The sequence below is a fragment of the Hippopotamus amphibius genome, chromosome 4 (assembly GCF_030028045.1).
Source record: "Hippopotamus amphibius kiboko isolate mHipAmp2 chromosome 4, mHipAmp2.hap2, whole genome shotgun sequence".
Classification (NCBI taxonomy): Eukaryota; Metazoa; Chordata; class Mammalia; order Artiodactyla; family Hippopotamidae; genus Hippopotamus; species Hippopotamus amphibius.
In genome coordinates, this window is record NC_080189.1 from 87,100,577 (window position 1) to 87,122,001 (window position 21,425).

General features: G+C 38.8%; 1 protein-coding gene across 4 annotated transcripts in view; it reads left to right on the forward strand.

The window, feature by feature from the left end:
- LOC130851680 (homeobox protein Hox-C13-like) overlaps window positions 1-21,425 on the forward strand; it is a 58,427-nt gene that overhangs the window by 10,103 nt on the left and 26,899 nt on the right. For 2 of the 4 annotated variants that reach the window (XM_057732345.1, XM_057732344.1), the window contains one exon: window positions 10,590-12,293. The exons of 1 other annotated variant lie outside the window; for it this stretch is intronic. In XM_057732345.1, coding sequence (XP_057588328.1) covers window positions 10,590-10,637 — 48 coding nt within the window. In that variant the 3' untranslated portion in view covers window positions 10,638-12,293. Of the gene's footprint in view, window positions 1-10,589; window positions 12,307-21,425 lie in introns of those variants that run through there. One more of the 4 variants, XR_009053248.1, reaches the window with a different exon arrangement.

The window sequence follows — 21,425 nt, forward strand, 5'->3', positions numbered from 1 at the left end:
TGACAGTAAATGTGTAGGGTATTGGTCCTCTTTAGATTGAGAGAGTAGGAAGAGTTTTGACATAACAGGCTATTTTGACTTAAAGCACAAACTTGAAAGTAGTTTCATTTTTTAGAGTTTGATTATTCATTCCCTTGTAGCCTCTCCCTCTCACTGGCAGAACTTATTTCCTTGCTTGCTCATTCTGTCACTGTGCATCAAAGAGGCATTGTGTACCAGAAGTCTTTGAGCTACTTGAAAGAAAGGTATTTATAAGAACAGGGTAATTATTAATCATAATAAACAGTCTTTGTCGAAGTGCATGGGTAACTCCCTTATATATTAGTAGCAGTCAGCAACTAGATGGCTTCCCAACAAGCTGATTAGATTTGTTCCTTCTAAATCAAGGACTTCTGCTTCATAATTTAGGTCTTGTGTCTCATAGGAGCCTTTATAACATAGAATGGTTAAAATGGGAAAGTCTCACATTCTATATGCCTGGAATACAGAGTCATTGTTTTGACTTCAAGGATTTAGGAAAAATCAATGTGTATCTATAGATCTCTAAGATATGAATCAAAAAAATAATTATGAAACTTTTGTAGGTTTTTTTTTTGGTAGAATGTAGCAATCCAATATGTATGAGAGGCAAACTAAAAAGAAATAGTTGGCAGGGGTTTAGACCTAATCAAATACATTAATTCCCAGATTTCAGGATTTCTTGAATCAATCAAAAGATAAGTATGGAAATCAGTATAGTTGCTATTTTTAGTTCTCTAAATAGCAACACTATATCCTTGGTTTTGAAAACTGGTTATTAACAGCAAATAAGGATATAGTCTCATGATTTAAAAAATTAAGTTATTTTGAAAAACTTGCTACATTGTTCTTATTCTCATTTTCCTGTGGAATAGTGAAAAATTACCCAGAATTCATTTTGGATTATTATTTGTGAATCATTCATGTATCAGCTCTCATTTTAATTGTGACAAGTCAGTCTTAGAAGTAGATGAATATGTAAAAGGCTTATAGATTTCCAACAGAATATTTAAATTAGGATAAGTCCATAAATATAGCTATTAAAATTATTTTTAAAGAATCATTTCAGAGCATCGCATACTACAAAGAAATGGTAACAAAAATATGAAAAAAGGATTACAACTTGTAGGGCTTTTGTACATTGTATTTGCTTTCATAGAAATGGGGGTAAAGGAAATAAAGTAGAATGGTTTCACTGATTCTTTGGGTTGTAGGCTTACAGATGGATTTTCTACAACAGACAAGTATTACCAGAAAGCATTTTTTTCAAAGTTGTTCTAGTTTGAACTATAGTGATAAGGCAAAGTGCTTGTATATGATCTTTAAAAATGGGATGCAAACAGTAATGGTCTACAACTTGTCAGAACTCAGGAACCATCCTCAATTCTTTAACACTTTGTGTCAGTTTTGTCCCAATTAAGTAATGTCCATTCTGAGTTTTTATTTCTTGGTCTACCTCCCCTTGTCTTCATGACTATTGCCACTACTTTAGTTCAGGCCTGGCATAGAGTAGTCAGTCACCCTGAATATTTGCCAAATAAATGAGTCTTTATATGTAACTGTGTAGTGACGTAGCTTTCTCTGGCTTTAATCTTGCCCCTTCTAAATCCATCTGTCATCCTTCAAAGTGACTTTACTAAAATGTAAATCTGATCTTATTTGAAATGCTTTAATGGAGTCCTTGCTCCTTCGAATGGCATAAAGGAAGGCCCTCTGTGATTTGGGGGCTCCTGCCTTTTTTCCAATCAAAGAAGCAGTTGCTGCTCCTTTTGCTTCCACCCATATTACTGCTTTCAGTTCCCCAAACTTACCTTATTCTCAGACCTCCTTTCGTTTGTATCACCTCTTCATGGAATCCCCCTACTCTCCCCTTGTGAATGCATCCTTCAGTTCAAGTGTTTTTCCTCTTTGAAGTTTTCTCTGGTGCTCTTCCAAGAAGTCTATTGTTTTTATAATCCCTTGTACTTTTTACCCACTTCTATTATAGCAGTTTGTTATACTAAGTTGGCCTAAAAGTTCGTTCAGGTTTTTCTGTAACCTCTTACAAAAAGTCCAAACAAACTTTTCAGCCAACCCAAATTATTTGGAATGTCCTCACCCTGCTAGAATGTGAGCCCCTGAACAGCAGTGTTTAACTTGCATTGTCTCTCAGATAAATGCATAGCACCTGCATTTTTTCCTGGGACGTAGATAGTGCTCAAGTAAATGTTTTAATTAATTAGGTCTCTTCTCGTTTTGGTTTTGAGTACGAATGTGCAAAATATTAATAGCTCCTGAACTTAGATTGTGAAGAGAAGGAAAGAGGATTAGAGATATATTTTTGTAGTTAAAAGTTAGGAAACCTAAAATTGGTAATGATTTGTGCCCAAGAGCAAAGCCACTCTATTCTGGGGGGGGGGGGGAATAATGGAACATCAGTTCGTCTTTAAAAGACTAACAATTCCAAGTGAAGCATATCCTAGTACTCTTCTCTGTCCATTGCAGATAAAAGTCACCTCTCAAAGTGTTAAGCAAATTGAAAATTCCTATCCATTCTCTGGTGTCTGGCTGTAAATTCTTATTTTGAGGTTTAATCTGCCTTTCCAAAGCATAATAATAAAAACATAACTGTACAGGAACTGTAACTTAATTACATTAGAGAAGAGAACCTTCCCATTGCTAACTTTTCTAAGCAGTTCAACAACCCTATTAAAAGGATGGAAGTTCAGGCCTAGATTCTGGTATCTCATTTCAGAAGAATAGCTATGGTCCCACATAGCTATATGGAGATCGTAGATACTTACCAATATGCAACAGCAAATGCTTACCAGTTATGCAGCAACAATTTTAGGGACTAAATATCCCAAAACAGCATTGGTAAAAATACATGTTTATCTCTGCACAGAAAGATACTTAGCCTAAATTCTTAATAGTTTACAATCAACAGATGATGTTGCTGATACCCATTTTTATAAAGCTGAATCCATTAATATACTAACCAGTCCCTTCCACAGCACAAGGAATTTTATATTCTTCAGGTAGGTTTGGCACTAAGTTAAAAATCACTGCTAAGATTTGTACCATAAAATAAGTTGATATATTCTGTTACACAGATATGGACAAATTTCTTTACCAAAGTGTCAGCTGAAAGTACTGCATAAAAGAACTGGTAGGAATATCATCACATGTTTAATTCTCAAGGCAAAACTTAGTTGGTCATCTATTTCTAAAAACTTGATTGATTTTTTTCATTGAAGGCAAATTCTTATGCCCAGGGTTATAGTTATGGCTACCAAGCCTTTGAAAAAAAAAAAAAAAGTCCACCTTTAAAAATTAGTTTCCCTACTATAGGCATGTTAAAATGCTACAAGTCAGTAGTTCCGAAACCAGTTTGACTACAGTAATTATCTGGGAAGCATATTAACTATACACTCCAGGGCTCCACCTGTAGTTCCCTCAAATAAGACGCATGTATCATTCATAATTTTCTTAGAATGTAGCAAGTCCTTAAGAACCATAGCTTAACTTCCTAGTGTGATCCAGAAATCTGTATTTTTCACAAACCTCTTATCCTCAGGAACTTTTTATGCAGTCGCTACTTTGACAAACACTTAGATATATGGAATGAAGCATTTCACTAAAATGTTTATATAAAGCTACAGTGGCAAGACAGTTTTGTTTTTCCTGTATCTTTTTTGGTGTTACTGTACTACTAGCCCGCTCCAACCTGAGAAGCTTGAAGATACTATTGGCATGAACCATTTCTTGCATTTCGTTTTGGAGATTTCATCAGAACAGCAACATAAATTGTTTTCTAAGAAATTTAGAATAATCTGATGGACTGACCCTTTTTTATGTAGTAGATAAGGGTCAGGTCTTATTAGCCTGGGAATCAGTCTGTTTTTTAGAAGTGTTTAAGTTTTTTGTGAAAAAGAAGCCTTATTTCTATACTCCTCCTTTCTTTTAATATATAGGAGCATGTTAAATGGGGAGGAGCTGTCAACTGTTACTTTAAACATAGTGACATTTCATCCTACTTTTAAAACTAATTACTCAAGATGGTTAGACCATATGATCTTTTAACTAAGGTTACTGTTTTCCCTTAAAGGTCAAACCAGTAACTTCAAATACCAGAAGTGCAACTCAGAGTAGAAAGAAGCATCCTTTCATTTAATATTAGTAACTTAAGAGTAGTAGAGCTTAAGAAATTTAGATGTCATGAGCTAGGACTTTAAGGACCCACTTCAACATAAAAAATTCCGTCCTAGTACCGGTAAGTATTTTCATCATATAATTCCACGTGTTTTGGTATCATGTTCACCAGGCAACTTTATGCATATAATTAGGCTTCCTATATAATTAACCTACTTGGAGGAAACTACTGGCCAAAGAAATAATAATGTGTCTTTTTTTCATAAACTGATAAATGACGTGACTTTTTTTTTTTTTTAAACACACCTGTCCCTTGGTTACTTAGCCTTCCATCAGAGAGATACCGACTTGCTTATTAAACAAAGTCAGGTTTTTTGATCATATGTTAGATTGATAAATAAGCATTCTTTTGACTTTTAAATTATTTATAAATGTCAAATATAAAGAACTACAAATTACTTCAGCAAATCCATAATACAGCATATGGCGATATATATGAAAATATAGTAAATAGTATACCAAGAATTCATTCTTTCATCCAGCTGGCAATAAATATTGTGTGTGTGTGTGAGGGAGAAAGGGAGATTGTTTCTGAGAATATAGACATCTTTTAGTCTTGAGTAACTCCCACTGTGGTCACCATATTATCCGGAAGATTAACCAGGAATAGAAAATGTAAAATTTAACTTACCCTAGATCAAAATTAAGCTCAGCTAGGTCTTTGCCTGCTGATTCTGTCAAGCTAATTGGCTTGGCAGTATTTCGGTGGATACTAGGTAGGGACCATGGGAGTTGCATCCGTGGGCATCACTATGTAGATGATGAGGCATCTGGCTATATTGAGTCACAGTTACTCCTTATCTTACCCTCACTTCATTGATTTGGTTTTGTTTTTTAATTGATTTTTATTGGAGTATAGTTGATTTACAATGTTGTGTTAGTTTCTGCTGTACAGCAAAGTTGAGTAGAGTTCCCTGTGCTCTTTATTATCTTTTTTATATATAGTAGTGTATATATCTCAATTTAATTTCTTCACTTTTTTTTTTCCTTCAAATTAAAGCATAGATTTGCCTCAAATTGGAAACCAAAGTAGTCACGTCATTAGTTATGGGATGCTTTAACCTAAAAGGCAAAAGACAACATGATTGCATTTAAAAATGTATGGATAAGATAAAGAATTGTGGGGTGAGGCGGCAAGAAATTTTTTTAAGACTGCATTTTAACAGCTCATGTCTGAAGGGACATATGAGGTGTGGAATTCAGTCCTTCCAACATTCCATTGTGTTAATCATTCTTCCTGTTCAAAGAGTTAGTGAGGAATAATTTATGAGTCGCTGCAGTTAAAAATAATGTGCCATATAAGCACCCGAGGGCAGAGATAAGGATGGAGTTACAGGCCTTAAGAGAAGAACTTGACTGAGTTTACACAAGTGCCAAATATGTGAATAAGAACACTCCATTAAAATTCCTCTCAAACATTGTATATCTTAGGCGAGCAGGTATATCTGTGGGCTATCACAATGGTCAATCTTGCTTCATTCAGCATAAGCGTAACAAATATTAGTGGAGATTGATAGAATTTTATTAGCCTAAAACCCTCTCAGGTATTTAGTGTTACCTGTCCCTCTCTCTTTATGCATGCATTAGTTTGCCCAAGTGATTGACTTCTGTTTAAATAGCCACAGTGACATTGGGGCACTTTATTGCATCTTTGGTCAGCTCTTTTTTCCTTTGGATCCCTAGAACTGTATACATTATTCCAAATTGGTTCTGTCCCACAAAAATATAAGTAAAATTGAGGAACTGGGTAGATAAGTGGCAAAAAGCATAAGTTATTTGGACATGTAGCTCACTCCGTAACCAAGTAAACAAGAAGCTGTTTGAGAAATTTAACCTTTTTTTTTTCCAAATGTTATTTTTAAATCTTTGGAAATACTTTCATAAAATAACTTCCATTATGTTACTTACTAGAATTACAGCAAGTTTTAGGAGCTATTTGAGATAGAAGATATTACATGTAAAACTAAAATTACACACATGTATGTAATTATTGTGTGTTGTAATAAATCTGAGTTTGAGTTCTTACTTTGTAATCATTGAGTTTCTTTTCCCCCAAGTGTGAGTATATTTTAATACTTGCTCTATTAATTGACCAGACAAGCACTCTGATATTTTCAGATGCCAGAAAGCATTATGGTAAAGACCATGTTGAATTAAATATCCAGCCAGCACTTTTAAGTTACTGTGATCATACACGCATGCATGAAGTTGAGCTTTATTTACCTTTTTTTCCCATTAAGGACTAGAATAGGAGTGCAAAAACTATAGCAAGCACTGCGTGTGTTTTTATATAATATAGTTGGGGATTTAAGAATGTTTATATTTTTAAAGGGTTATTGTGGGGGTGGGGGGGGACCTTATGTGACTGAGGCTGTTTGTGGTTTGAAAAGCCTAAAATATTTCCTTTGTGGCCCCCTATACAGAAAAACAATTGTGGACTGCTGAACTAGAGCAGTAAAAGGAAATATTTTGAACTTGAGTTCTAAAAACAAATAACACTCAAATGGTAACTGGTAAGCCACAGAGCCTGCTGGTGATCAAGGGATCAATTGGTACATAGAAAAGAGGGAAGCCAGTTTAGCCAGGAGGTCAGAATACAAATATCAAGAACTAGCTAGTGAATACGCAAATAATTATATACCCTATGTCAGAGCCGGTGGGTGGAATAATATGCTATCATGAAAATGAATTTATAATAATGTAAAAATGTTTTTGGTATACTTAAACTATTAGTATAAGGCTTTATACCCCATATCTTAGTGACAGGAATAAAATGTAATTAAAGATATATCACAGCAACCAGCAAATACAGACGTGTTTGATTTAGTGCATACTTCTCTTGTGGGGTTGGGGGTTTTACTTAATCTCTTTACTACTGAGTGCTAGGTAACTGGTTGTACAACAACATTCTCTGAAGTATCATGTTGGCACTACCCTTATTTTAAAGAGAAACAGAAACTAATAGGTTAAGTAAACTGGGTCAAGGCCTGAATCATGCTCAGTGTTCAAAAGGAATAAACTAATGGGATAAGTGACATTAATAAATGTAAAAGGATTATTTGCCTCCTCACTAGGAAAATTTAACTTTCAAATATGGTACTACTAAGTAAAAGTTTTAATGCAGTAGAATCACAAAGTACTATGAATACTTTTTTATTACTTGACAGACTACTAATAAAGTTAATCGGAAGCAGTAAGCATTGTCAAGGTTTTCTTTTAAAATGATGGACTCTTCAGTGAGGTGTCGGCATTTTATAAAGCAATTATCAAAGCTGTATTTGACTTAAAAATTGGTCACCAATTCATGTACATCCCATGTGAGGTTGCCCTCCTTGGGCAACCTTTGAATAATCCTAAAATTTAAAACAAGGCTGTGTACTTAATCACATTTGCCAAAAAGAATTTACTTCATGAGGCATTATCACGGGGAGACTGAGTAGGGAGTTTAAATTGCAGAATTACCCTGTTTTGGTCACAAAATCCCGTGGAGTTATCTCCTAGGATTTTTTTCAATTGTAAAAAATACATGAAGTCTATCCTCTTATCAAATTTTAAAGTGTACAGAACTGTATTGTTTCTCCTAAGCTTTTGCTTCTCACTTTCCAGTTGCCCAATCTTCCTTAAAAATGTCCTCCAAGTCATCTTTCTTATGCAGAACAATTTAGCAGTTGTGGACAATATACAGACTTGGCAAGTATATTCTTATACTTGCTTAGGGAATAGCAAATATGATCAGATTGTATATTCTACCTTGTAGCACTGATCTTGGTGCAAGGTCCTACTGGGTAGAGGACTGCTAGTATCAAGAACCTTGTAGCTGCTTGTCACAGAGGGACACAGCTATAAAAGAAACAGAGCATCTGTCTTAACATCTTTGAGGAGTGTCTCACTGGATTTAGCCAACTAAATTTACCGGGTATTTGGCAAGGTGTGACTGCTATACAGGGTCTTTATTTTCACAGCTTAATTCCAGTTCTGGGCCTGCAAAGGCTTGATTTGCTCCAGTGCTTTCCCTCAACCCAGGCCCTTCGTCAACATTAATCAGGGTAATAAAGAATTCTAAATTTTAATTATAAATAGGTGGAGGAGGACTTAAACTGGTTTAATAAAGCTGGAATACATTATCTCTGAGCCTGAACATCTTGAATAAACAGCATAAACCATTTGTAGAAAAACAGGTTTTTCTATGCAAAGGCCACATTTCCATCCAGAGCAATTTATCTGGCTGTGTTCTATCCCTGTAATAGGATAGAACTTCAAGAATTCCAAAGCAGATTTGCACTTTTGCATAAATTACTCAGTTTGGTGGCTGTCATGCCTCCATAGGTATTTTCTGAGTATATAAAATCAGGGTAACTTGGGACTAACCAGGGAAATGATTCCAGGCAATCATGATGTTTTTGCCATTAAGCCAGTGGTTCTTAAAATGGGGATTTGGGGTCAACCTGTTGCAGAATTACCTGTGGTGCCTGAGTTAAAATCAAATCAGTCCTATATTTTGAAAAGGTAACTATAATCAAAAGAAATGTACCCCTTTTTTTGGATACTGAAACTGCAATGACGAGCGTGTCTCTTAAAATACAATTATGAGAAACAGTACCATAATATTAGGCTCCTCATTTGTGGGATGTTTTATGAAACCTAAATCAATATTTTAATAAGACTTTAGGAATGCAAATATTATAGGCTATAGCATGAACAGTTGTAAATAGTATATTTAAGCAATCATGGTTTTTTAAGGGAGCTGTGAATTTATAGTGCAATCCTACAGGGAAAGAAGGGAGAGAAAATTGCTATTTTGAGCTGCACACAGATGAATTGCATCACATCTGAGATTTGATAGTCCCTCTCCTCTTTATTCTTGTTGAACAGGAAAACTACATGATTAAAGGTAACTGGATGTAAAAAAGATATTTAACTGTGGGATGTCAGAGAATAATGATACCACTTTAAAAGATTAGTTGTGGAGGTGCAGGGGAGGAGGATTTCACCTGGCCAAGTGAGTTAAAATAACGGGATTAACAATTCTCAAGAAAATTTGTATCTAAGAGGAAGTTACTTGCCTGCATGGTGGGTTCAACATAAACATTTTAAGTTATATTTGTAATCTGTAAACCCAACTGTTAACTGGGAAATAGTCAAGGGGAATCCGGGTGCAAAAAGCAGGTTCTTTGTACATAAGGAATACAGCTTCAAAACACCTCCAAAGTATGGATTAAAATAGCAATTCATCAGAATCCTTCCTTTTTTGATGGTTTTATGGAACCAAGTTATTTGTGATAAGATTCGTTTGTTTCAAGCTCCCAGAAAATAAGCTTAAATGACCTGAAAATGAGTTTCTTCCTCGATTCCAAATACGCAGAGATTCTTAACTAATTTTGTGCCATGACCTTTTGACAGCCCCATAAAGCCTATGAGTCCCTTTCAGCATGCTGTACATGTGCATTACCTAGTGTACGCAAAACTCTCAGTTCTGTCTACGGACTCGTGGTTAGAAATCCTTTGTCAGGTGTTAAAATTCTGAGAGAAGGCTAAGTAATGAGGCCTGTAACTACTGTTACTTCAGCACCCTGTTCTAGCTTGGAATAAACCCCTTCTCTCAACTGACCGTGGAGAAGCTAGCTCACTTCAAAGTGGCAGAGGTGAGAAGGCACGGTGAGGAATCTTAACTTCAATTGGAAACTGTAAGAGAAAGAAGTCAGCCCTCTTCAGTCTGACCAATCAAGAGGAGGGAGAGGTTCTGTCACCCAGTTTTGGCCTTTTGTGGAAACAGCCCCGTTCACTGTATATATGATAAACGGGCTTAATCATACTATGGACACACCCAAGAACCTCTTTCTCTTCATCGAGATCTCGCTCACTGTTGTTGGTGGGATGGTATTTGCCCTTGTGAACTCTACCAAGCCGTCCAAACGTTGGCTCCCCGCCTGCAAGAGCGAGCTGTGGGTGGCTGCGCAGCAGATGCAAGCTCGTGGCTTGGCCGCCGGCCCGGGCGAGTCGGGGCCCGGCGTCTCCGTCAGCGCTGCCGACTGGCCAGCGCCGTGAAGGGCGTAGCCGAGCCGCTTCCTGCGTCACAGGGGCGCCGCCCTCGCGGCGGGGGGTGGGGGTGAGGCTTCGGCGCCGGAAAGCGGCGCTCTGCTTTCCGGAGCCGCACCACCCCTCGGCTGACCCAGCCTGGCTGCGGGCGGCCAGCGGTACCTCGGGCTCGGAGGAGGGCAGTGCCGGCCCGCGGAGGAGCCCCAGAAACGCGTTTCCTCCGCAGCCGAGCCCACTTCCGCCCGGCGCTGCCTGGGGAGCGCGGGCCCAGAGCTTTAGCTTTTCCGGTATTCAGTATCCTACGTAGCACCCTTTAATGCCATACTCTCGTTCCTTCTAAAAAGCTTATAATGCCACTTCCAGTTTGCCGCGGCGCACACTGCTCAGACTGACCCCGGCGCGACCGCCATCTTCGGAAGCGCTGGGAGCGTTATGTCCGTTGTCCTGCGTGCCGAGCGGAAATGACTCTTCATTCTTGAGTCTCTGCTTGGCGAGGCCAGAGCAATGATGTCCCTGCTACGGGAAGGACCTGTGTTTGAGTTCTGAGTCCCCCATCACCTGTTACCAGCTGTGTCCAAATTTAAAAGGTTACGTAATTTCACTGAGTCTCTTGTTGATGGATCAAGTGAGATAATGCACACAGAGCCCTTAGAACAATACCTGGCATATAGTATCTAGCATAAAGGTTAAATGAAAATAAGGAAAAGGTTAAAGGATTTAATCGAGCACCTATTTGCTCAATATTATGTTAGTTGTGTTAGGTAAGGATTCACCCCATCCCCATAAGAATGGCCTCCTACCTGAAAGAGCTGGTGTTTGTCCAGTATGTTTACCAGCTCCCAGTCATCCTTTCAAGTTCCTGGTTCCTAAGGGAAGTTTGTGCTCGTATTCAACTTGCGCCTTATTGCAGAGCTTTGTACTGGTTGAGCATTCTGTAGGGTTGATGGACAAGCGTAAGTTTGGAATGACTGTAACATCATCGTGTTTTTATTTCACAGGGAAAATGGAGATGAAGAGGTAGGCAGATACATTTTAGGCTGCTGCCTGCACACAGGCTATAATGCTTCCCAACCCTTGCCCCCTACCATTTGGAACCAGGTGCAGATTTGGGGAGCCGCGGGGGACGGGGGGTGGGGTGAGTCTCAAAAAAAGATCAAGCGAAAGATGCTAGATTTTCAGTTGCACTAATGATTCTAATAGTTGTCTATGATTCTTGTGATAATTTATAAGGGAATGATAGCGAATTAAACATACAAAAGATGATTTTTCACCAAAAAATGAACAAACTCCAAACTTGTGACTAATTCATTCATGAGTCTTGAGGCGTTGAGGAATAATTAGGACTTTTCTCTTCGGGCTCAGTTGTTAACTTGTTTCCATTGATTTCTGCATTCCCCGCAGGACTTTTAAGTCCTTGCCCCTTCAGACTAACTATTCTCACTGCTGCATAACTGAGGCTGAATAATACCTTCGAACACCACAACTCCCACTGTGGAGTGAAATTATCTGATCCTCACACTGGTTAAAGAGGTGGAGGTTCTTTATACTTTAGAACTTTTTTAGTGTAAGTTATACTACAATTATGTAGTATAAATAAAACCAAAAATGAAATATTTTTAATGTTTAATGACGTGGAAAGATGAACATGTATAGTCTGATGAAATCACATGTACATTATCTCATTTTTGTAAAAAAAAATTCTGTATTAGGATATGCATCAAATGTTAATATTTCCTCTTTGTTTTTTAAAATGTTCTGCAGTGCTGAGGTATTGCTCTTGTAATAGCGGAAAATAAAAGTTATTTTGTAAACTGTCTCTGTGACTTAGATGAATATTCTGTTAGCTAACGCCTCAATTTCCATAGAGGTAAACAAATAATGTCAGTTTGATAAATCAAGAAATAGAAACATAAACATATTATTCAGGAATCTGGAGTTACCTCTAAAAGATGTCTTTTGAGGGTGAGGATGGGGTCATGTTCCTTTTCATTTAAAGCTCTTGGATATAAGTGTGGGGGGATTTCTTTTTAAAAAAATATATGTATGTTTTACTTTGCTAAATAAATTTTAAAAGATAAAATGTACCTCAGTGTGTAATTTTTTGAAATTTATTTTCATCCAGGTTATACTACCCTTTCCAGGTCGCTCTTCCCTTTTCCTTCATCACTCAGCAGGCAGAAGAGAAATTTGAAAACCTAGCTGAAAGGCACTTTGAATAGAAATGAGTATCAAGTAGAGACAAATTACAAATTGCTCAATATAAAGCATGAGGGTTTTTTTTCTTTCTTTTAATTGAGGGGCTAAAAATACAGCTGCTTAATTGTCATAAACTGCATCATACTCTTTCTGGGATGGCCTTTTGGCTTGAAACTATTACTGATTATATATTATGTAGCACTGTGGGAACTGCATTATCAAAACAGTTATAGTCACAGCTTGCATATTTGGCGCCCTCTAGTGCACTATTTTTAAATGACAGAAGCATAGTTAATCCTTGCCAAGCTGTTAACTGGAAGAGGATAAACTGTAAATTTCAATCCACCTTCCCAGTGTGATTGATCTTGCTCCTTTTCCGGACATCCAAAGAGACTGATCCTTCTCTGCACCTACACGTTATTTCCTAGTCATGACACTCACTAGGCTGTGGCCTTGCACTAACTAGTTCCTTAATCTCTGGGCTTCAGTGTCCTCATCTGTGAAATGAGGCGGATAATCATGAGAACTCTGATGTGGATGCCCTGCACATGCGAGGAGCGTGATACTGGCTAGCTGTCTTTTACATTTAATAGATACAGACAATATTAAAAATGCTTGAAGACAGTAATCAATCTTGACTCAGGTATCATAATCTGCTAGTTGGGGAATGTGAAGAATGTTAATGAGTAGCTTAAAAAATAAAGAATAAAAGCCTAGGTGTGATTCTCATCTCTGGTCCCATGTTACTGAGTCAATTCATTCCAATTCTGAAGTCTGGAAGCATGGTAGATTTCTCTGCATCCTTCACCGCGCCTCTAATTTACATACCCTAAAGAAATAGTTGTGTTTTAATGTTCAAGGTAAAGGTTTTATGGTTGAACCTAGAAAATACAGAAGATGCTGAATGACAGAAAATAATTAGTTTAAAAGTTTCAAGATTTGGATTCAAATTTCTCTTTTTTAAGCCAGAGGTTCTAAATGTCTCTCTCTGGATTTAGTGTGGTTTCTGAATGGGCTGTGGGCAGTATTTGTGTTATCAGTGTACAGTGTGAAAGCATGATTGACTATGGAACCCATGTGAATCAGAATTTACAAATCCATCGGAGTAGTAGGTTCCAAAATTCTCATCCGTTCTCACCTAATTCCAGCTTAGGCTATATAGCTGAAATTATTTTCTCTGCCATGTCTCTAGGAGACCATCTCTAGTCTTCTGCATCGACAGACTTGGACTTTGGTACTTAACATCACTACCTCCTGGACTCCCCAAGAGCCCAGTCACCTGACGTTCTGACCCCCCAAATCTCTGGAGTCTTTGCTCTTGTATGTAACAAATTGTCCCCATGCTTATTTTTCCTATGTGTCTAATATCAGGCATGTCAGTATCGGTTCTCCTGCTCTTCCAGCTGCCTCAGTGCTAAATCAAATTCTTTTCTTGAACGTCTACCCACTGAGCATTTATGGAGCCTCTGTTATATGCTTGGACCCTGTGTTAAGCATTTTACGTACGTTACTTCTCTCACAACCACAATCCAGTTAGGCAGAGGGTATTATCCCCATTTTCCAGAAGAGGAAATTGCTCTAGGTCACCCAGATAAATGTCAAAGCCACATTTTCAACTGAAGCCAGCCTCTAGAGCCCACAGCCTCAACATTGCATCAGAAACACTTTCCAAAGGGAGAGTTTTGAGTTACTTAGTCTTGTGCGAGGAGAATCTTGCAACTCCCTTCAGGCACTCAGCCATCAGTTCTGAGGCTTCTTCCCTTCAGGAAAGCCCACACATCTAGCCCTGACATAATGATAATTTTTAGAACAGTGATGGTTCACATTTGCTTGGCACCTTGCAGTTTTCAAAGGTTGGCCCACAGGGTATCTCATTTTCTATTCCAGAAAGCCTTTTGCACTCATCATCCACTGAACCTCCAAACTGGGGCAGCAAATTCTTTTCTGGCAGAAGATTGCAGCTGCTATTATTTACCCTCCAGGGGATAGACTGCACATCCCAAGCCTTACAGCTGGGAACACTGAGAACTGGCTTTGCAAGCATATAAAATAATCTCGGCAAAGGGGAGGGATGTTGACACGCAGGCCATCCTGGTCACGGCATGTTGAGCAATGAACTCTCCCACTGGAAGCTGTGCAGCAGAACCCAAGGCACGGTCTTGGCCATCAAAACCACATCCAGCAGTCCTTCAATCAGCTGGGCTTCCCCAGCACATGTGCTTATTCACTTGGGCCAAGCATGTAGTTGTCTGATTGCTTTTCCTCTCTTTAACACTCTCCTTCCCCCTCCTCCCCCCAACTCTCTCTTGCCTTAAAAGCTTCCTCCAGGTTTACACCTTAACCTCCAGTGAACGCCAAGGCTTGTATGGGTGGAAGGTTATAAATCAGCCATAGACACAGGCCTGGGGAATGGGCTGCCTGGAGTGTAGAAGGGCCACAACTTGAAAACAAATGAGCCTCTTTCATTCCAGTAGGATTTTTTTTGTTTTTTTAAAGCCTGCTGTTCCAGCAGGGCACTTCACCAGAAGCTATGGTTTTTGGAACTTTTAGAAAGCATAAGCGCTAACAACAGAGCTGCCCCATATGTGTGTCCTCTGCAAGAGTTTCCACAGGACTTGGGGACCTGGAAAAGTTCTGTTTTTTAAACAAGCCTCAGTGTCTCCCTCAGCAAAACAGGTTTCACATTATTTGTAAAGCAGCTTAAAGCATATCATCCACCATCATTTTCTCCATAATTGAGAAGTTTCACAGAATGACAGAAGGGGTCAGATTTGAGAGATCTGACTAAATATAAATTTAAGAAAAATTAAATTCTATCAGTTCTCAATTATTTCTGTTGGTGGAGGGAATCCAGAGACAGAATTCCAGTGGGACTTCAATACACTGTTCATCTACATTGCTTTTACGAGGTATTTTAGTCATTAACATTTTTACACGGGTGTGTCTGCGGTTCTGGAAATTTGCAACCGTTTACAGCAAATAACAAAAGCTACTCAGTGAAGATGCTGACGGGGCTGGAATGCTGTCAAATGACTTTCCACCCTTTGGACCAACTCTGCTTAGTGAGGGCTGGGAACAAAATGGGCTTTGGCCTTAGACGAAGAAAGTTTTAAATCCTGATGCTGCTGTGTGACTTTTCAGATCCCTTACTTGGAAAATGGGGCAATTTTCAAACAACCATGAAATGTCTCCAGCATTCACTCAGGTATTTTAATCCAGAGGAGCCTGGATGGGTTACAGATGCCCACAAATAGACCAGAGCTGCTAATTAAGCTGGGTTGGGGGGCTTTGCCAACCTCTCTCAATTACGACATTCTGCCTATAGATTATAAAGGGGCTCAGGATGACCCAGGAAAGTCACAGACTAGAGTCTCTTGCTGGAATATGGCCAGTGAGCAACTCAGCTCGGAAGGTAAACATAATTTGTGTTCCTAAAAGCCATCAAAAAAAAGCTCAATTTCTTTTAAGAAGTTGCTGCTCCATGGTTTATCCTTAGTCAACTTCTCCTGTTGGTTAATAAATGATTAATTTTCAATAATTCATTTGAGTGTATACTAAGTGGCAGATGTGGCCTTGAATTCACAATGTTACCTGAGAGGTTAGATGGCCAGAAGGCTCATCTGAGCAGCCGTCCTACACAAAATCCCTGGCACCATATGCACAAGTTCTGAATTGGGGCAGGGGAGGAGGACCAAGAGGGAATGGGTTGGTTTGTATCAAGCAGAACTGGAAAGTGACAGCCCAAGTATATATGATCTGCTGAAAGTACCAGATGAATTTCTGCAGTTTCTTAATCATCCCTATTATATAACTAACATGTTCTGGATTAAGGACTCATTCGTCATCACCGGGGTAGAATCGGGTCCTTGTGTCCATAAATGAAAGCTTGACAAACTCAATCTTATGTTCTTTCCAAAGAGCACATTTGTTTTCAGGATCAGGAAGTTGGAGCACTGTTCTACTAAATGTTTAGATCTGTATTCCTTGGGATACAGGTTCAACAACTAACAGATGCCAAAATACGTTGGTGGTTCAGCAGTGTCAGGGGCCCCATTTCTTTCCTTGTGCTGCCGCCTTCAATACAGGGCTTCCATTTCATGATCCAGGATAGCTACTCCAGTTCCAACCCTCATACTGACATTCCAGCAGAAAGGGAGAAAGTGGAGGGCAACAATCTGGATGTTGTGTACATTACTTCTACTCCCAACTTTGGCCACATCTAGTTGCAAGGGAGGATGGGAAACTGGTGACTGTGTCCAGCTATAAACTATTATAAGAAAAGTTCAGACTGGAGGGCAACTAGCCGTTTCTGCCATGATTCCCCTCCTGTGGTTTTCCACTCCAAACCTACTTGATTAATAATTCAAAGTGCTGAACTAGAAGCCTACTGAATTCCCTATATACAGAAAACACAAAACCAGATATTATTTTTGGATAGCCTAGGTAGTACATGTTTATTCTTGGGGCAAACAGTAGAAAATACAAATCAGTAAGAACGTAAGAATAAGCATTGTAAGACTCCATCCCCTAGTGATAATTTTAGGATTTTGATGTCTTTCCTGATAGACTTGTCTAACACAAACGTAGACATAAATAACATAGACTCTCGGGATGGTAATTTACATGACACGATTGCAGTGATGATAAACAGTCTACATCGTCATGTGGGGTGCGGAAAGGACTTTTAACTGGTTACTGGTTAAACAGTTGAAAGAAAATAGAAATTGGGAGACTTGGATTTAGTTCCACCTCTCAACTGAGCCCTGCGTGACTCTGACCAAGTAACAAATGCTGAATGTTTCCATTTTTCCATACATAAAATAGAAATTGTATTTGATTTTCTCATTATAAAGATAGTTATGAGAATCAAGTATTCCTTCCTGTATTCCTCCTAGCACTCTTGGGTGCCCTCTGCGTGGTGGGTATTGAGACATGTTCCCTGACCCCACAGAGCAGAATCCAATGGGTGAGGCATATCAAAATGTTTCAAAGACTGTCAGCTGGGACATGCATGTCAAAGGTTACTAACAAGGGTGACTACCAACTATCACAGTGTAGCTTGAGCCTTCACTTCTCTCTTCACACCTCTTTCCCAAGACCAAAGTGGCGGAAGAGGTAGGAGATAAAGTGGTCATTTGGGAGGAGGTGGTCTGACTTGGTCAGGCTGCCATTTTTCTCGCTCCCTCTCCCCTCCAAACCCATCAGCCCTAACTCTACTACCATGCAGATCAGCATTTTCTCATCTCTTCCATTTGCCCCACCCTCTTGACAGGGAAGTAGGAAAACTGAGATGTGCAGAAGTTGGTAAGAACTCATGTCAGAAGGCAGAGTTCCATTTCTAGATCCAAGAAAAACTTCCTGTTTTGTTAAGACCCTTCTTACAAGCGGAAACTAGCTCACTCAAATGAAAACCACAGTGAATAATTCACTGATTTGTACCGTATGTTTAGCAAGCTTAAAATCCCAAGAGGAGGTTGGTGAATCAGAAGAGAAACCATCAGGAGGGAACTGTCCCATATCAACCCCCACCTGACCAGGGCTCTACCTCACTTCCTCCTTCAACACCCCCTGCAGGAACAGTGACAACCCACGGAGTGGAATAAGTTTGGGGGCATGTGACATAAACAAAGGCAAACTGGCAGAGTCTCCATGGCTGGTCCAAGGATGGCACAATTCAGATTGCTCATCCCTTCTCCAGATGGGTTTTCATTTTTTCACAAAAAGATCTAGAAAAGCAGCTGTATTAGCTTAGACTATGCTCCAGTAATGAGTTAAGCCCAGAATCCTGGCTCAACACAGTGAAAGTTTATTCTTGCTTTCATCACGTGACTGACGCAAGTTGGTGGTGCAGTGGGAGGTAGACACAAGGGAATCCTGCTCAACAGCCCTGGTTGATAGAGTCTCTGACATTTGGAGTCTTGGGCCTCCATCATCCTGGCAACAGAGGAAGAGAATGCATGGAGAACGCACAGATGCTCTCCTGTGCACACAGTTCACTTCTGTCCCCGTGGCTGGACAAAATATACTGCGATTGATGGGGAAGCATGCAGATATTTGGCAAGCAATCAGTGCCTCTGCCCTAGCAGCACCTGAATGTCAAGTGCGTGCTGCAACATGTAACGACAGCTCAGAACCCCAGACCATGGAAAAATCATTTGAATCCAAATCCTCTAAGATGTATCATCTATGGGTCTTCCCTATCAATTTCCTGAGTACCAGGAACGGGTACTCAGGCAGCTCTCAGGTCAAAAATGGCCCACCCCATTTAAGGAGGGTTTTTCATAAGGGTTTTACTGGCACTGCCTATTTATTTGCCTAATTAGCTAGTTCACAAGAACCAGTCGCTCAGCATGGCCTCACCATAGGGTGATGGGGGACTAACATAGCTTGGTGTCCCTGGAAGCATGGATAGATTGATCATTGGAATCAAACTGACTTTTTATAAGTTATGGAATTAAGCTGTTCACATTTAATTCCACAAAAATGACACCATAAAATTGGAGGATTGTCCTCTGAAGGATTGTTGACCAAAATTGTTCAAAATATGATTCAAGCCTCCTCTTGCAGTTGACTCATGTCTGACTCTTGTCCAATGTTTTTATGCCAAGGGAGGATGCTCTGTACTCACCATCACCACCAATTAAATATACATACAGCCCATACATGGATGATGGATTTCTCTTGAATGAACTTGTATGCCCCTGCCAGGGGCAAGGAGTCACTTTCTATGTAATAGTTTACACAGGACTGGAATTTCTCTGCCTCCCCTCCCCTGTTGCTCCCTGCTCTGAGGACATTTTGCCACCCACCAAAAAGGCAGGATAGAAGCATTTTTGCTCTGAGGACATTTTGCCACCAATACAGCTCAGTTCGAGGTCGACTGACTTCACAGGGTGGTTCGCAGTTTGTTTTACTTGGCCTGCTTTGGAGCTGTTTCGGGACATGTGAGGTTCTTCAACCAAGAGGCCTTTTCCAGACCTGGTTTCCCCTTGGAATGACACATTATCCTCCCTTCCAATGTAGCAATTGTAAATTCCTGCCTGGGGAGCAGCAATTGCTTTGAATTACACACTATTTGAATAAACCAGTATGGGATTAACAAAGCCTTATTGTTCTACAATCCTCTACTGAAACTTGCAAGAGTAATTGCTGGTAACATTACTTTTCCCTGCCTAGCATTTGACTATACAAAGAACACTTTTCCACTGTTTAATTGGTCCTTTTTAGTTGTATGTAATAGAAACCTCTTTTTATCATTCTACCAACACTGAACAGGATGAAATAATACTATTGGTATTATTTTAGTTCACCTTTATTCTCCCTTTCTCTTTCTGGCATGTTTACTATAATTCCATATCTTAAGAGTTTCTCAGATTTCTTGTGCCCAAAATACTACTTCCTGACCTCTATATACACACATAAGTACACACACTGTAATGCACAATTTAGGATTCTCTTCTTTATAATACGTGTATAAGCTATTTTTCAAATAGACCTCAGGAGCACAGAATAAAAACAGTGATCATCCCTGGTTTGTGACACAACTCTCATCATTGGTCTGGAAATGCTATTTTAAACATGTTTTCATGATGACTTGAGGAAACCATTTACATTTACTCTATTTCATGTTTTTTTAAAAAACATTTCTTTCTCATTGCTTTTAATCATCTGCAAATAAAATTCAATAACTAAGAATAAATCCACCAATATTTACTTCCTAACCAAAATTACTTCTAACAGTACCAAAAGGGGATCTCTTTACAACGATAAAGTCTAAAGGTAGGACTATAAAAATGTTGAGACCATGATATTATTTACCAATAGAATAGATCTTTACAAAAACTTCTGATTCAGCGAATGTGAAACCAATAAACCAGAGCTATAATGGAATTTTTTTCTAGCCGGTTTTAGGCCAGTTAAAATCTAATAAAGATCATGAGGATAGGAAGCTAACTTGAAACCAAAATAACCCCTAAGAACGCTTCACATTTCACTGAGGTAATAAAAATCTATACACTGCTAAATGCAAATATAAAATCTGATTACTTACTGATGTAAAACTTTAGGCCCACATAATTATCACTCCAAAAAACAGCTGAATAGCACAATATTTTTAAAACAGGCTTTAATGAAACCCACAAAAAATAATCTTTACCCATTTGTCCCCAAACTACCTTCTCAGATCCTATACCTAAGTTGAAATTTTTGTTCCAGAGGGAATTGGAAGATATTTCAGATATAGTTATAAGAAGTATGATAAATCAGTATTTTTAAATCATTAGATGATGACCAAGAACTCAGCTAAAAAAAAAAAAGAAAAGAAAAGAAAAAGAAAAAGCCAAGTCCAGAATCTGCACTGAGAAGATTTTAATCTATAAAGATATGAGCCAGCTTCTCTCATTTTTCAAAGCAGAAATTTTGAAGTATTTCCTCTTAGAAGAAAGTAAAAAGAAATGGTGTTGTTACTGTTAATAATTTCATTGCAAGGAAACAGAACTAATTCCTTTAGGGAACTTGTTTCAAAGCTAAAGTGTAGATGAAATCCAACAGCCCACAACTGGAGTTGATGAGTGGGCCTTATATAGACACTTGGCTCACAGGCAGCATAAACAAGAAAGCTCAGTAAGCTCAAACAAAGCTGAGGCCAAACTCATGCAGTGATTTGTAGAGGAGCAAAAGGTATTTGCAACTGTACCGTAAACAGACATTAAAGTAAATGAAAAGCTTATGAGTAGGTTACAAAAACTAAGAGATTTAGAAGAACTGCCATCTAGCCCAGATTTTTCCCCCTCATATGAGTAGTGCATGACTACAAACAAATGAGTAGGGAAAAAAATGACAGGAAACTTCAAGTATAAACTTTCAGACTTCTGGTAACATAGTTTATTACAGGGCTTAAGCATTCAGGCTTGCTTCTAAATTAAAAAGAAATGAGACAAACAAACAAAAATAATCCCAGCTTGAGCCTAAAACATTTCATACTT